The sequence below is a fragment of the Rosa chinensis genome, chromosome 5, assembly GCF_002994745.2.
Source record: "Rosa chinensis cultivar Old Blush chromosome 5, RchiOBHm-V2, whole genome shotgun sequence".
In the NCBI taxonomy this organism is placed as follows: Eukaryota; Viridiplantae; Streptophyta; class Magnoliopsida; order Rosales; family Rosaceae; genus Rosa; species Rosa chinensis.
This window is the reverse complement of record NC_037092.1, coordinates 36,490,678-36,506,609: the sequence shown is the minus strand read 5'-3', so window position 1 is coordinate 36,506,609 and position 15,932 is coordinate 36,490,678. Positions and strand designations below refer to the sequence as shown.

General features: G+C 37.2%; 2 protein-coding genes across 2 annotated transcripts; one reads left to right on the top strand and one right to left on the bottom strand.

Moving 5' to 3' along the window:
• Positions 1-2,364: 2,364 nt before the first annotated feature.
• LOC112164749 (cilia- and flagella-associated protein 251-like) lies at positions 2,365-6,207 on the bottom strand. The gene is made up of 9 exons (XM_040505845.1): positions 6,025-6,207; positions 5,797-5,922; positions 5,545-5,679; positions 4,458-5,336; positions 3,417-3,440; positions 3,254-3,313; positions 2,939-3,166; positions 2,614-2,846; positions 2,365-2,530 (listed from the first exon to the last, which is right to left on the bottom strand). The coding sequence occupies exons 1-9, from the start codon at positions 6,205-6,207 to the stop codon at positions 2,365-2,367; spliced, it is 2,034 nt and encodes a 677-aa protein (XP_040361779.1).
• A 5,595-nt stretch (positions 6,208-11,802) lies between these two features.
• Positions 11,803-15,932, top strand: LOC112166457 (putative BPI/LBP family protein At1g04970). Its single transcript, XM_024303303.2, has 6 exons — positions 11,803-12,623; positions 13,647-13,786; positions 13,988-14,339; positions 14,566-14,811; positions 14,934-15,059; positions 15,495-15,932. The coding sequence occupies exons 1-6, from the start codon at positions 12,213-12,215 to the stop codon at positions 15,660-15,662; spliced, it is 1,443 nt and encodes a 480-aa protein (XP_024159071.1). The 5' UTR covers positions 11,803-12,212; the 3' UTR covers positions 15,663-15,932.

Genomic DNA, 15,932 nt, shown 5'->3' with positions numbered 1-15,932 from the left:
GAATTTTCTGCAGCAGCTCTAAAGTCCCTTCAGTCAGGTTATTTTTGTTTTCTGCAATTGTTTTCAGAAAAGCAATCATTGTGCAGCGATATTGCACATAACCCTCTTTTACATATCTTTTCCTTTTCCCTGGGACTTTTTCCTCTACCTCATCCTTTGTATCTTCTTCCTCGTCAGTTTCTTCCTTCTTCTTTGTACTCTCTTTTTTTGCCTTCCTTTTATCCATTTTCTTCTTCTTCTTGGCAGGAACTTCTTCTCCATCAGATTCTTCTTCTTCATCTTCAGTTTCTTCCCTGTTTCTTATTTTCTTCTTTTTATCCTTCTTCGTCTTCTTACCCCGGACTTGTTCTTCATTAGATTCTTCTTCAACTTTAGTTGTTTCTTCCTCATCTTCACTTGATTCTTCTTCATCTTCAGTTTTCTGCTTTCGCCTTTTTCTCTCATTTACTTTATTCCGTTTTATTTGTTTTAACTTTTCCGCAATTGTTTCTTCTGAACTTTGTTCTTCAGATTGTTCTTCTCTGGATTCCTCACTTTGTTTTCTTTTTAGTTGGGCCATTTCTCGAACTTTTTTAAAAAATCCTGTAAACAGTTAAGAAAATAAGAATTCAATAGTTATTTTGATAGTTACATAACCAGTGACATATTTATGCACATGTTTATGATAGTGATTCAATAGTTATTTTGATAGTTACATAACCAGTGACATATTTATGCACATGTTTAAAATAGTGACATAAGCAGTGACATGACCAGTTACATTATCATAGCCAGTGACCAGTGCAGTGACATGGGCAGTGACAAAGACATTGAACTATGACAAAATGCTGAAATTTTATGGCATTATCCCACATGTAATTCAAACAAAACTAACATGGAAATTCATTTTCTCATCAAATCCCACATGTAATTGAAACAGAAATCATCATTTTCTCATCAGATTCCACATGTAAGTCAAACAAATCTCACCATTTTCTCATCAGATTCCACATGTAAGTCAAACAAATCTCACCATTTTATCATCAGATTCCACATGTAAGTCAAACAAATCTCGCATTCAAATTCATTTTCTCATGAGACTCCACATGTAATTGAAATATCTTTTCTAATTCAAACAAAACACATGCTATTCAAATCTAAATTATATGAAAGAAGTAGGAGGAAGTTACCGGCGGCTGTCTGACAAGCACAGATTTTCAAATATTTTCGGTAAATTTGTAGAACCGTAGAATTTGGGGCTTAGTCGGTGAATTGCTTTTGCTTACCCACGGTTGACGGTGGAGGAATTCAGTCGTTGTCCGCTGTTTTAGCCGGAGAGAAAATCTTTGAGCAGTTTCCCTGAATTTTCAAATTGTGAAAAAATATTGTAAAATGAACCAAGAGATATAGTCGCCCTCGGGTTAGATAACTGCCAGTGGCAGTTTTATGGAAGTTGAAGGGTTGGATAGGTAATTTGAAACATAGACAGTGACATAAGCAGTGACTTCAATTTTTGCAGTTACTTGTTCTATTTATTGGCTCATGACATTATTTTTTAAGTTACTTGGCCAGTGACTTGGGCAGTTACTTTATAATGCATGTAAGGATATGAATTTTTTTACAGTTTGTTTTGTGCAGCGGAATGCTGCAGTCGCGGTGCAGCGGCACGCTGCAATTAAAAATAAAAAGATCAGTTTGGTAATGTCTTGTCTTTTGCTAGTGAGTGACTTTGTCAGTTACTTTGCCAGTGACTTGGCCAGTTACTTTGCCAGTGACTTGGCCAGTTACTTTATGTATTTGCTCATGACATTACCTTTTACAATTATTTTGCCAAATCATGGCTGGTGACTTGTTCAGTGTCTTGGCTAGTTACTTTGGCAGTTACGTTGTCAGTGACTTTGCCAGTTACTTGAGACGGACAGTGACTTGGCCAGTGACATTCAGGTCGCCATTTCTAGTGACATTCAGTTTCTCTGTAACTTAGCCAGTGACTTCCGCATTTAAATGGACAGTGACTTGGCCAGTTACTTTGTTAGTTACATGGACAGTGACTTGGCCATGGACAGTGACTTGGCCAGTTACTTTGTCAGTTACATGGACAGTGACTTGGCCATGGACAGTGACTTCGCCATATACATGGACAGTGACTTGGCCAGTTACTTTGATAGTTACATAAACAGTTACTTGGCCATTTACTTACTTTAAAAGTTACCTAAGTATATGAATTCGTTTCAGAAGATCATATCAAACAAAATTTTATATACTGAAGCAATATCTGCAAGAAAATATTTAAAAATGGAAATTCCGATTGAACGAATGAATGGATATATATGATGAATCAATTCGAAAAAACTATATAAGCTATCCTATTTCCTAAACAAATTTCTACACTTCATTATGTTGTGAGTTCCAGCTGTTCCTACGTTCTACAAATGACTTTACCACATGAGCTCTAAATTTCAAAATATCATCCTTTGTGAGCTTCTTGGGAACTTTCCCTTTTTTCGAAATTTTCTCCATTGCGTACATTACAAAAAGTCCGCAATCCAATCTGTTCATCATATAAAAATTGAAGTAAATGATTTTGAACTTTATAATGATTATATGGACATTTTTAAAGAGCTGTGTACTTACGAATCTTCTCCTTGCTGATGGTTGTCTTTGAGTTCTGTCACTGTCATTTTTCGTTTGTAGTTATCCTTGATCCACCTTATGCTTTCTCTCTCTGTTTCAGTCAATGGAACTTCTATCATTTTCAGTTGTTCTTCTGAACTGTTCTTTTCATCAAATTTCATCCTGCAACCTTGTTCTACCATGTCATCTGCTTGTTCTTTTACGGCAGTCATCCAAAGTTCTACCATTTCAACCTGCATTTCCAACATCGCGACATAATCAATAATATGCTTTCTTTCTGCTTAAATTAAATATATGAAATTAGTATGACGAAAGTGTTTCATACCATTTTTTGAACATTTTGAAAGCATTTTCCAGTTGATGATTTTTTTGGTCTTTTTGAATCAGAGTGGAACCATTTCTTTAATTCCTTGTCAAAAATGAGCAGTGTATGATGAAATCCTGATTCATCTGAGATTGGGAAGAATATATAGTTGGATCTTGCCAGATTTTCAAATAGTGGTTCGCAGAGGTACAGATGTACATAATACACCGTCAAATTTTCTGCAGAATGCTGTTTGTAAGAAAAAAAGAAGACAAGTTATTATCAATTAAGAATTATTTGCTTTGATTTTAGATTGATAATCGTTCCACTACTTACCCAGCATAAGGGATTCATAAAAGTTGGGACATCCAAGCCTTGTGATTCTTTCTCCAACAACTGTTCAGTCAAGAGAATTCCATAACATTCGATGCAATTGCTTGCTATCGGTTCATCCATGATTATGTCTTTTAAATCCTGTCTTGAAACCTGTGCTCCATACCGTCTTCCATCCCAGAAGTATACTCTGCAAAGAATGAAGTGTAAGTAACATAGTTTGTGATGTTGGTTATTTAACAATCACATGGCCATTGTCTTCACATGGCCAGTGACTTTCGCATTTACATGGACAGTGACTTGGCCAGTTACTTTGTCAGTTACATAAACAATAACTTGGCCAATGACTTGACTTGGCCAGTTAGTTTGTCAGTTACATGGACAGTGACTTGGCCAGTAACTTCACTTGGCCAGTGACTTCCGCATTTACATGGACAGTTACTTTGTCAGTTACATGTACAGTGACTTGGCCAGTGACTTCACATGGCCAGTGACTTCCGCCATATACATGGACAGTGACTTGGCCAGTTACTTTGTCAGTTACATGGACAGTGACTTGGCCAGTGACTTCGCCATATACATGGACAGTGACTTGGCCATGGACAGTGACTTGGCCAGTTACATGGACAGTGACTTGGCCAGTTACTTCACATGGCCAGTGACTTCCGCATTTACATGGACAGTGACTTGGCCAGTTACTTTGTCAGTTACATAAACAGTGACTTGGCCAGCGACAATAAGTTTAAAATAGAAATTTAACTTAATTAAAGTATTACCCTGATGGTGCATTTTGCTAGTATTTCTGGACTCTCCTCTTGATGTCCTGGTCCATAAAATTGTATACTTTGCTCTCCTCCCAGAGTACGACCTCAGTAGGTAGCTGTTTCTCTTCTGGCTCTTTATTGATTTGTGCATTTTCTGCAGTGTCCATCTCTCTTATTGCTTCCAGAACATCCTCTGGTAAATCGTCCAACTTCTGTTGTGCTACCATCTATTCTAGCTTTTTACGTTTAGCATCTGGCAGTGAAGCCTTCATCTCCTTTTCTTTTTCTCTCTTTTCAGCATCTTTCAATCTCTCTTCAATCTCCTTTGCTTTCTTCTGTCGTTTTGCTTTCACATCTCCCCACCAGTAAATGTTGTCCTTTTTCTGTGTTCTTCTCTTATTCTTTAATCTCACAACGTAAGAGTAGAGACCCATTGATGATACCGTTTCACCGGAATGTTGCTCTGTAAGGTGCATTGTTAACTCTCCCTTTTGGCTCTGCTCTGGTGTCTTCTTCTCTTTCTCTATGCTCAACGTACGAAGTTGAAATGCTTCTTCAACTATAGGACTTTTCACTATCTGACACTTGTCAGCTTGTTGTTCCATTTCTGCCACTGTGAGCATGTGGACTGTGGGGCTCTGGAACTGTGACTCCTTGTGTGATGGAGGCGTAGATTTAGTTTCTTCTGCCACTGTGCAGTGAGGTGGAGATTGAGATGCTGCTTCTGCAGATTCTTTGACTGTGCAGATCCCATGGGACTGACCTTCCTCAACAGTCAATTGATCTTTCTCTTTTGTGTTTTCAGCTACCTTAGATGCAGCTCCATTTAATTCATTTTTTCCTTCTGTTGAGTTAGGAGGTGGGGAGCTGTGCTGCTGAGCTGCTGTTGAGGTGCGAGTCTTTGGGCTCAACATTTTCTCCAATTCCTTCAATTTTATCTCTAACTCGTTCACCGATGAAGCAAGGCAGAAATTCTCGGTCACAAGTGTAGCATTTCGTTCCTCCAGATTCACCATGTCCTCTGTGATTTTCCTTAGTTCCTGTTCCTTTTCGTTCAGCTTTTTCTTCAAATTATCTTTCTCCGCAGTCATATATCTTATCTCCTCCTCCTTTTTCTGAAGCTCTTTCTCCCATTTGTTTTTTTCTGAAGCTGTTTCCTGTTCAGCCACCTCAACTTCTAGGTTATCTTCTTCGTTTTCACAATTCTGATCATCAGCTCCTTTTTCCTCTCCTTCCGGAACTGTCTTTGCTTCATCTGATCTATTCTCCTCTTCCTCGGATTCTGATTCCTCTCTATCCTCCTTCAGGTTTTCAAATATTTTCTGAAAGAAACATATTCAATATGTCAGTGACATGCTATGTGACATGAGCAATGACATGTTTACAACAGTTATGAAGGCCAGTGACATGAAGTGTGACTTGACCATTGACATGCAGTGTGACAGTGACTTAGTCAGTGACTTTTAACCAAGATAGTTACTTGGTCAGTCACTTGTCCAGTGACAACTACTTTGACAAAAAAGAAAATACCTCTATTTTTTTCAAGCTGTTAAAACTTGGCCAATTCTTTATCAGTTTCTGGATGTCCCATTTTCTCATCCCATGATCTTCGTTCTCCCTTCCAGATATTGGCTTGATTTTTCCAGTCTTTTGGCAGAACCAATACTGCTTGCACAAAAAAAAAAAAAAAAAAAAAATTAGTCATAGTGACTTGATGAATGACATGCAGTTTGAGTTGATCAGTGACTTGACCAGTTACATTTCAGTCTGACAGTAACTTACCAGTATTATCAGAACACAGCCCCCTGTATTACTATATGGGCTGCTTGACTCCTTTTTCTTTTTCAAAGTCTTTATAGACTTTTTTAAGAAGCTTCCAACTTCCCTTGCCCAGTCATAAGATCCGATCTTATCCAAATTTTCGCAGGCTTTTACGTAGTCTCATGAAATTGTTCCTCCTGCATTTGGGAACAGAAACTTGATGAACAAGTCCAGCAAGATTAATCTTGCCACATTTTTGTCCTTCTTCTCAATCCCTTCCTCTGTTGTTGCATTCTCTTTGAGCGCATCTTGCAGAGCTTTCTCCACGGCTCTCTTGTTAATTCTCACTGTGTTTGAAAAAAACTGCTGGATAAAGTCGGACTGATATGCCCCCTCAGAAGTCTTTGGGACCAACTCACCTTTTTCTGGCATTCCTAGGATCTTTGAAATATCTCTTGTCGAGATCCTGAATTTCTTCTTTCCAAAGAAGAAGAGGTCATTTTCATGGTCGTAGGCCTGCAGGAGGAGTGTAATGAAATCATCAGATTTCTTGGCTGACTTCTCCTCTATGTATCCACCATGGAATGCATCGACAATATTTCCAAATGGTGACTGCCTGAGCAAATCTAATGTTCTTGCACTGAGATTCTGCTTGTTATCTTTAATTGTGTTCAAGACACTTATTAAAGTGCACCTGTACTGCACATGTCCTGGTTTCACATTTTTTTTCCTCTTTGGTGCTGCTTCAGGTTTTTCTTCTACTTCTTCTTGCTCTTCAGAATCTTTTACCTTCTTTTCTTTCTGTTTTTTGCTAATAACTTTCGAAGAATCCTTCTTTGGTGATTGTTCTACTTCTTCTTCTTCTGTTTCTTCCTGTCTTTTTTTTTTATTTCAATCTCTTCGGTGATGGTTCTTCTTTTTCTTCTTCTTCTTCTTCATCTTCTGATTCTTCCTCTCTCCTTTTTTTTGATTTCTTCAAGCTCTTCTTCGAATTCTTCTTTCTGTGTATCGTTTGATCGTCTTCTTCATCTTCCAATTCCACCTCTTGGTAGTCTTCGTTATCATCACTTGGTTCCCTTTCTTTTCTTTTTGTTCTTGTCATTTCTGATGTTTAAATTCTGTTGAAAAAATAAGAAGGTTAGCATTGAGTTTGCAGTTACATAGTCAGTTACTTGGCGAGATACATAGTCAGTTACTTGGCCAGTTACATGTAAGTTACATGGCCAGTTACATGCATGTAAGTTACATGGGCAGTTACATGGGTAGTTACATGGCCATGTTACAGCATGGCTATGTCACTGGCTATGTTACAGCATCAAACATATACATGTAAGTTACATGCAGAATTTCCATTCAAGTAAAGCCTAAAGCCTAAACAGCATCACACACAGTCATTATCTCCACATAAATGGTAATGACTATGTATCAAATCACACCAAAATGGAAACAGAGCCACTCCAAAATGAAATGATACCCACTCAGTAGCCTATGTCACTGGCTATGTTACAGCATCAAACTTAATTTTTAAGACAGTCACTGATCATCTCCACTCAAAAAAGCTTTAAATCTTCACTCAAACCAAACCAAAACTTGTTATCGAATTGTTTTGTTTCAGAATCAAATGCAGAAATAATTATAAATCATATTCGACTTATAATTTCAAAACTAAACACTATCTCAATGACTCGAAATTAAGTAAGAGAAGTTTCTGAGAATCGAGGCTGAAAGATTACCCGGTCGAGGTAGACGATATGAGTTCTGCAATTCTTCAAATCCCTAAAATTTGGGGCTTTTTCTGTGAAGTACTTTTGCACAGTCGGCGCTGCTTCACCGTTGAGCAAAACAGTCGTCGGAGAATGTATGTGTCTCAGAATGTGGCAGCCGGAGATGAAGAGGATTAAGAATTCTCTGTTTCGGAGTAGGGTTGAGTGATTTTTTGACGTTTGAAATCCCGAAATGATATGGAGAAGATGAACAATAGTGGCGTTTTACTTTACCGGCCGTAAACTGCCAAAGAAAACTGACGGTGGTAGTTTTGTAATCAAGGTTCTAAAAATCGGCCTAGGCGGCGCCTAGGCGCTAGGCGCAGCACAACCGTTCTGATTCTTCCCTAGTCGAGCGAGCTGGGGGCTGGGAGTAAAGTCGGCCGCCTAGGCGGCCTAGGCGGGGCTGGGCGGCGCTGGGCGGGATCTGGGCGGTCGACGCCTAGGCCCTTTCTGGGCACAACCTAAATCAAAACCGAAACGCGACGCAATAGGGTTTCATTTTCATCAAAACACGATTCAAACTTCAGCTCGCCGCTCCGTCGCTCCCTCCTCGATCTGTCGATTCTCAGACTCCCAGTCTCTCTCCGAGTCTCCGGCCAGCGCTCTAGCTCTCCAGCTCGCCGGTAAACTGGACTTCCAACTCTCTTTCTGGGTTATTGTCTTTCTGGGTTTCAATCTCACGTTTCTGGGTTCACACTTTTCAGGGCTTTCTGGGTTCAAGGCTTCAAGCTCGGTGATTCTTCAACCTCGAAGCTTGATGATTCTTCAAGCTCGATTTCTGGGTTCGATTTTGGGTTCGATTTCTAGCTTCAAGGCGTCAAGCTCGGTGATTCTTCAACCTCGAAGCTTGGTGATTCTTCATGCTCGATTTCTGGGTTCAAACTTCAAAGTTCAAACTCGGTGATTCTTGAAGCTCGATTTCTGGGTTTTGGAATTTGGATTCGGTGATTGATTCTGCAAGCTCGGTGATTCTTCAATACATTGTGAGTCTTGTTATTTTGTTAAGTATCAAACTGTGAATGTTATAAACTTATAATGGAAATATTGAATTGTTCTGTATTTTGGTGATTCTTCGAGCTGTTTGAATGTTTTGTACTTGTATAGTTGTGTATTTGATTCTCAAGTTTTGGATTTTGGTTTATCATGATTGTTGGAGGCTTGGAGCTGTGTTGGACTTTGCTTACTGAGTTACTGTATTGTTTTGAGATAATGATACTTGGCCTCTGTTTTGCGAATTGAATTAATTCAAATCAGTGAATTGTTGAGTTATCAAATATGTTGGTATGAGGAGAAACAGGATCTGTGAAGCATCTAAGGAATGCCTTGTGCAAAATTAAGTTGAAACAATCATGGCTGTGTTTTATTTCACAGTACTATTTGTCTGCTACATTCTTCTGATAGTCTGATGTTCTTGAGTTGGTTAATTACTTAATTTCGCTTATTCCTTTCGAGTTTGGATGCTTTTCTCACTATAGATGTTCATTCATTCTGTTTTTTTTCCCCTTTTAGTTCTGTGTTTCAATTATGATGAGACTCTTTTCTCACTATATACGTTCACTTATTATCCTTTTTTTTTTGTTTATTTTCATTCTGTTTTGGGTTCATGCTAATGTTTATTCCTATTTGCCAAAATGCAGGATTTTATACCTGAAGACAACATGATCACGCCGGATGCAAAAGTGCTTTGTTTTCAGCTTCTGAACTTGCATCATGTTGATTTGAATTTTAGAGCCCTGTTTTAGATTCTTCTGCATCATATGTTGTTTTGTTAATTTAATAGATTAATTGAATTGCAGCTTTGCATCATATTTTTATATAATTATTTGTTATAAAAATATCTTCTGCATCATGTTGTTTTGTTTTATATTTTTATTTATATAATTATATGTTATAAAAATAAAATTAAAATTAAAAAAAAAAAAAACCGCCTAGTCCCCGCCTAGGCTCCCGCCTAGGCCCCTAGGCGCTAGTCCCCAGCCTTCCGCCCGACTAGCGCCTAGCGTTTTTTAGAACCTTGTTTGTAATTAAATTGAACTATAGTGGTAGGTTGTGAACACGTGACCTTAATTATCATGGAGACATTTGTGGTGTTTGAATTATAATAAGGCACTTCAAAATGACCTTTTTTATCATTATCCCAAAAAAAATTTAAAAAAAAAAACAAAAAAACAGAAATTTTTATTTTTTTAAATTTTTTTTAATTTTTTATGTTGAAATGACCATTTTAGCCCTCAAAAGTCAAACTTAACTTCCAATTTGGACAGAATAGTAGAAATTGGACACGACTGATTGAAATTGGAAAGTTTAGGGGGTAAAAATTCAAAATTGAAAGTACAGGGGGTGAAATGATGACACCCCCAAACCTTAGGGGGTTAAACTGAAATTAATCCTTAAAATAATTAGTTGATAAATAATGATGTAATTACAACGATGTTTATTTTTGTACTTATTGATTTTTATTGTAACACGGTGAGATACATTCTTATTAAAATTATGACCTTTATATTTGTTGATAAATCATTTAATTTGTTGATACATTATAGTAAAATATTACTTGATAAATAATATAGTAATTATTATATCGTTTTAATTGTAGTAATTATTTTTCGTTATAATTAAAATAATTAGTTGATAAATAATGATGTAATTACAACGATGTTTATATTTGTACTTATTGATTTTTATTCTAACACGGTGAGATACTTTCTTATTAAAATTATGACCTTTATAATAGATGACCATTCATAATAGCGTTTATATTTGTACTAATTGCATTTTTTAATTGTTTTTTTTTAATTATGTAGCAAGATGAAGCACATAAATTGTGGCATGCCGGATGAAGAGAAAAAGTGGGAAGACCAAAAAACACAATTTTCAGAGTTTTGATAGTTACACTGTTGTGGAGGGCTTTGCACAATTTAAAGACATCCCTAGCCATACATCCGGAGGAACATCAAATGAAAGAAATCAACATACACGCACACAACCAATTCCTGAAAATTCTCCCATCAACTTAGACATGGATGTAGATGAGGTAATTGCAGGTGAAACCACAGATCCTAATGTGAGGCCTCAAGGAAGGAAGGCTGCCAAAGAAGCAATACGGAAAGGAAAGAAAGCAGCACAAGATCAAAGTCCTTTGTCAAGCACACTCGAGAGTATAGCGAACAACCAAATAGAGGCAACCGCGGGCAAGAAAAAACTCGATGAAGAATTCGCTCGAAGTCTCCAAGAGGAAAATCAACGAGCATGTATCCTCTTGCAAATCGAAATGAGAAAAGAGCAACTCCTATTACAAGAGAGAGAAAAGCGAATTAAAATGAGGGAAGAGCGAAATAAAGAGAGGGAATAGCGTATTATGGAGATTGTTACAAGTCAAATGACGCTAAATAAAAAGCGTTATTAGTCAAGAAAGCAAAAGAAGATAGCGGAGAAAGAAGATCTTGGCGAGCAGATGCCACCTTCTATGGGTGGATACTATCCGCAACCCAATTTTGGTGGTGCATACCCACAACCTCCTTACCCCGGTGCATACCCACAACCATTTTACCTCGGTGCATACCGACAACCACCTTGCCCCGATGGATTCCCACAACCTGCCTTCAACGGTGGATTCCCACAACCCCTTTACCCCGATGGATACTATCCGCAACCACCTTATCCCAAGGGATATCCTACACAACCACAATTTTCACATTTCTCTACGAGTGATTCCACCAACCCTAACCCTAATGATGAACCTTCAAACACAAATTGGATTCCTAGAGAGGATGAGGATCATGATTTGAATAATTAGGTGATTATGCATGTTGTGTAATTATATTATACTTATTCTTAGTTTTTTATTTATGTAAGCATAAATTTTATGAAATAAAAGTTGTATTTGAAAATTCTTCTTATTAAAGCACACACCTCTTAGTAAATTGCATAATTATGACATTAATTATCCATTATTATTATCTATTTACATCAAATATTTTTTAATTTTAAAATATTAAAAAAAAAAGTAAAAATGAACAGTAAAAAAATCAATAAACAATGAAAATGAACAGTTAAAATTTGATGAACGGTGATGCATGAACAGTCTTGACAAGTCAAGAAAAAAAAAAGGTGGAAACCCATGTCCAGTGGCAGTGAACAGTTTCTTGACTTTTCGACTTTGACATTTCTTAACTACGGATGAACTTGCTGTAACCAAAAAAAAAAAACACTTTCAATTCCCAGCTGTTGCTTTCTCAGCTTCACTGGTTCATCACGACACAAATTAGATTACCCGAATTAGTTTCCTCAAAACCCAAGATAAGATTACTCCTCAAGCAACTCCTTTCTCTGAGTTCCCATGTCCTATGCGCAAATTTTAATACTTTGTTTCATATAGGTTCTGGGTTTCTTCGGAAATTCTGCTTTCCAATGATTCAATCCATTTCCATGCGCTTTTCCATTCTCTAATTCCATGGTGCTTGGCAGTAGCATAATTTAGCTATTTTCTGACGCGGGCTCCTTCACAATGTTCATGGCTTCGACTAAAATCCTCATAGTCTTGTCCCTTTTTCTGATTCCAACAAAAGCCCAAATTTGATTACTTTGTTCCACATGGTTTAAGGGTGTTTGCTGAAATTGAAAATCAGATGGTTCAATCCAATTCCCTAGCATAAGTTAGCTATTTCTAAGATGGGTTCTTTCAGAAAGTTCATGGCTTTTACTACTTTCTTCACAGTTTTATCACTTTTTCTGATTCCTACAAAAGCCCAAGAAGAAGGATTCATATCCGCAGTTATATCAAGTAAAGGTCTTGACTTTACCAAGGACTTACTGATACAAGAGGCAATTTCTTCTATAATTCCACTTCAATTGCCTCAAATTGAAAAGTCTATGAAAATCCCACTTATCGGTCAAGTTGATGTTGCTCTGTCCAATATCACAATATATAGTGTTGATATTGCTTCTTCATATGTGGAGACTGGGGACTCCGGTATTGCTTTGGTTGCTTCAGGAGCCACTGCAAATTTGAGTATGCATTGGCAGTACTCTTATACTACTTGGTTGTTTGAAGTTTCGGATAATGGGGCCGCCTTTATTCAGGTAGGAGGAGACACTCAGAAAAGCTTTGTTTACTTTGATTTTGCTTTAATTGCATAGAGTTATGAAAAGTTTAGAACACATTGGTAGATAGTTGATATTTTTTCTGTTATTTTGTTTCATTGCTTGTCATAATTTGTAGTTCAGTTCAGTTGGCTTGAGACAGAATTTATGCAACTCATAGTGGCGAATTGATAATCCCTTGAGTTGAGTTGTGCATCTCTTAGTTAATTTGTAGTTCAGTTCAGTAGGATTGAGATAGAATTTGTGCTACTCATAGTCACTAATGGATAAACCCCTTGAGTTGAGTTGTGCATGTCTTATTTGTTTGTAGTTCAGTTCCGTAGGCTAGAGATAGATTTTGTGCAGTTCATAGTCACGGATTGATAACCCCTTGAGTTGAGTTGTGCATCTCTTACCTCAGTGGTAACTTTTTTGCTTATCTAGATGGTGAGATGTGGCCAGGCTGGAGTTTGTGCAATTTTGTTCATTGATATCATTATTTATGGCTATGGAGTATGTTTTGAATTAGAACCAAAGAACTGCCAAATAGAAAAAGTAAAAGATTGGTCATGTTGTTGTGTGGTTCTTCTGGTCAATATGATTCGTTCAAAACTCAATAGTCTTCACAGATTTGTTTGGTGGAAAGTACATTTATCGTTAAGTATTAGAAATCTAATGGTATGGAAAATGGTTATGTGGTCCAATGCTTCACATGCTGCAGTATGTGATGATCATTCAAAGTGAAGCATAAGATATTTCCATTGAACTTGAATTTATGAAAGAGAAAGATATGTGATCAATTCAATTAAGATGCAATAATTGAATGCCATACAGGAAATGAGAATATGAGATGCATTCACCTCAATAGATACCAGATAAAGATGACTTAAAATCCTGAACCAGTAACTGGCATGCTATTATACTTGTAAAGATAACCAGTTCTTCGCGGATTTAATCTGAAGCTTCTATTTTCCTCATTTCTTGATTTAAACATGTTATAAAGTGGTGTTGCTTCTGCAAAAGGTTGAAGGTATGGAAGTTGGTGTTACCTTAGCTTTGAAGGACCAACAAGGAAGTCTTAAGCTGTCTGTTTTGGATTGTGGATGCTATGTGAAGGATATCTCCATCAAGTTAGACGGTGGAGCATCTTGGCTTTACCAAGGGTATGCAATCCTCTTAGTAAAGTTTGCTTGACAGAGAGTTCTGTGCCTCTTTGTTTCTGTTAAAAGTCCTTATAACCCCCTCCTCTCTTCCTCCTTTTGGTAGTTGGATCTTCCTCCATATCAACGGAGACCATGTAGGGTATCCAGTCTAATATCTTTTCTTCAAAGCCGTTGATCTTCTTACCTTTTTTTTTTTTTTAGGATACTGGATGCTTTTGGTGGACAAATAGTTTCTGCAGTTGAAGAAAATATTTCCAAGAAAGTCAAAGAAGGAATAACGAAGCTTGATTCGTCACTTCAATCGCTTCCAAAGCAAATCGAGCTGGATGACATTGCTGCTTTGAATGTCACTTTGGTGGACAATCCTGTGCTGAGTAATTCTTCCATTGAATTTCAGATCAATGGTCTATTCACAGCTCCTATTGATGATTCCATATCCAGCTTAGACCATAAAGGTTCACTAGATCCTCTTCCACGCAGTGCTCCAGCTAAGATGGTTGAGATATCATTGCATGAAGATGTCTTTAACTCGGTGTCCTTGGTCTATTTCAATGTAAGTTTCATTTTATTTTTTTCCCAGAAAATACCGAAAATGGTCATTTGTCTCCATTCTTTGCACACTGCTTCCTCTCAGATTATCTGAAGTTACCAAACTTCAACATACCTATTTTAAATTGCCTCACTATTAACTGTCTCTTTCTTGCCTCATTGGCTCCTCTATAGCATAGAGTTCAAGTTGCAAAGATAAGCTGAAATATTTTTCTCATTTATGAGTTCAGGCAAACTATATGAACTGGATTATTAACAAAATACCAGATCAATCCCTTTTGAACACTGCTGGATGGAGATACATTATTCCTCGACTGTACAAGCAGTATCCAAACAAGGATATGGATCTTAATGTTACTGTATCTTCTCAACCAATCATTACAGTTGTGAACAATGGCATTGACATCACTGTTTACTCTGATGTGACAATTGATGTCATAGACAATGAAGTTATACCAGTTGCGTGCATATCAATGGTATGCTTCATTAAAATACTTGTGTACTCAGATTAATTTCATGCACTCCCTTTTACATCAGCACTTATTCCTTTCTGCCTCATTTTTCATTATGATTATCCACTCGCATTTTGTTAATGCAGCACATTCACGCTTCATGTACTCCAGAGATCCTGAGGAATAAACTAGCTGGTATTGTTAAATTGAATGATTTTACTGCATCTTTGAAGTGGAGCAAAATTGGTGACCTACACATGCATCTCGTTCAGGTACTTTCTTGTATATACTAAGACGACGAATGCGATTATTAATTTAAGACTGTGATGCACTCTCAGCCACCTAATAAGCGTCAGAGTATTGTTATTGTGGTTTGGTCAACAGAGCAGGCCTGTTTATTATATTGGACTAGAATCTTACACATAATACGTGCTTGATTGTTAGTGACCGCCAACTGTTAGAGCTCTAAAAAACTTTATCAACTTCTTGAAACAGATTCAATATTGCATTGTAAATGTTGAAATATTTTTATGGCATCTATATAAGTTAGAGTCTAAGTACTGACTTGATATCTACTTTGATTTTCTTGACAAATTTGTTAGTCTTTAGCTTCTTTGAACATGTAGCTTCTGGAGTAGTTGAGGGAGTTTCTATCCTCTTATTGTGCTCCATTTGATATTAACTTCATCAAGAACTGTATATTGCAGGCAGTGTTGTCAACGGTCCTCAAAACTGTTATCATGCCTTATGTGAATTTATGGCTCTGGAAAGGACTACCTTTACCACTTCCGCATGGATTTAAGCTTCAGAATTCTGAAACCTTCTCCACCAATTCAAGGCTTACAATATACAGTGATGTTGAGTTTGTAGAATAATGACTGACACATTGTCAGCAGGAAGTCCGTTCCCACCAGAGAGTTATACACCATGTATACAAGTAGTGTCAGTCCTTATTTTCTGTGTACATCAATGTAGAAAATGTTAGTTTATAACGTATAGGTATAGAAATCGTTGTTGAAAAATAATTTAATAGCTACGGGCTAGACGTTTGCTTTCTAGGGTTTAAGGTTCTTTGAAACGTATATAACAAAGGACGCGTAATTGGCGTCAATAAATGTATCAGAAGTGCAGATTGTTGTGCAAAA

Excerpts from the sequence above, each read along its gene's own strand:
- LOC112164749 (XM_040505845.1), bottom strand. The coding sequence starts at position 6,207 with ATGCCAGAAAAAGGTGAGTTGGTCCCAAAGACTTCTGAGGGGGCATAT. Across the intron at positions 3,441-4,457 it reads AGCAACATTCCGGTGAAACG|AGTATACTTCTGGGATGGAA; the intron begins GTATCATCAATG and ends CATTCTTTGCAG. Across the intron at positions 2,847-2,938 it reads TTCAAAATGTTCAAAAAATG|GTTGAAATGGTAGAACTTTG; the intron begins GTATGAAACACT and ends TTGGAAATGCAG.
- LOC112166457 (XM_024303303.2), top strand. The coding sequence starts at position 12,213 with ATGGGTTCTTTCAGAAAGTTCATGGCTTTTACTACTTTCTTCACAGTT. Across the intron at positions 12,624-13,646 it reads ATGGGGCCGCCTTTATTCAG|GTTGAAGGTATGGAAGTTGG; the intron begins GTAGGAGGAGAC and ends CTTCTGCAAAAG. Across the intron at positions 14,340-14,565 it reads TGTCCTTGGTCTATTTCAAT|GCAAACTATATGAACTGGAT; the intron begins GTAAGTTTCATT and ends TTATGAGTTCAG.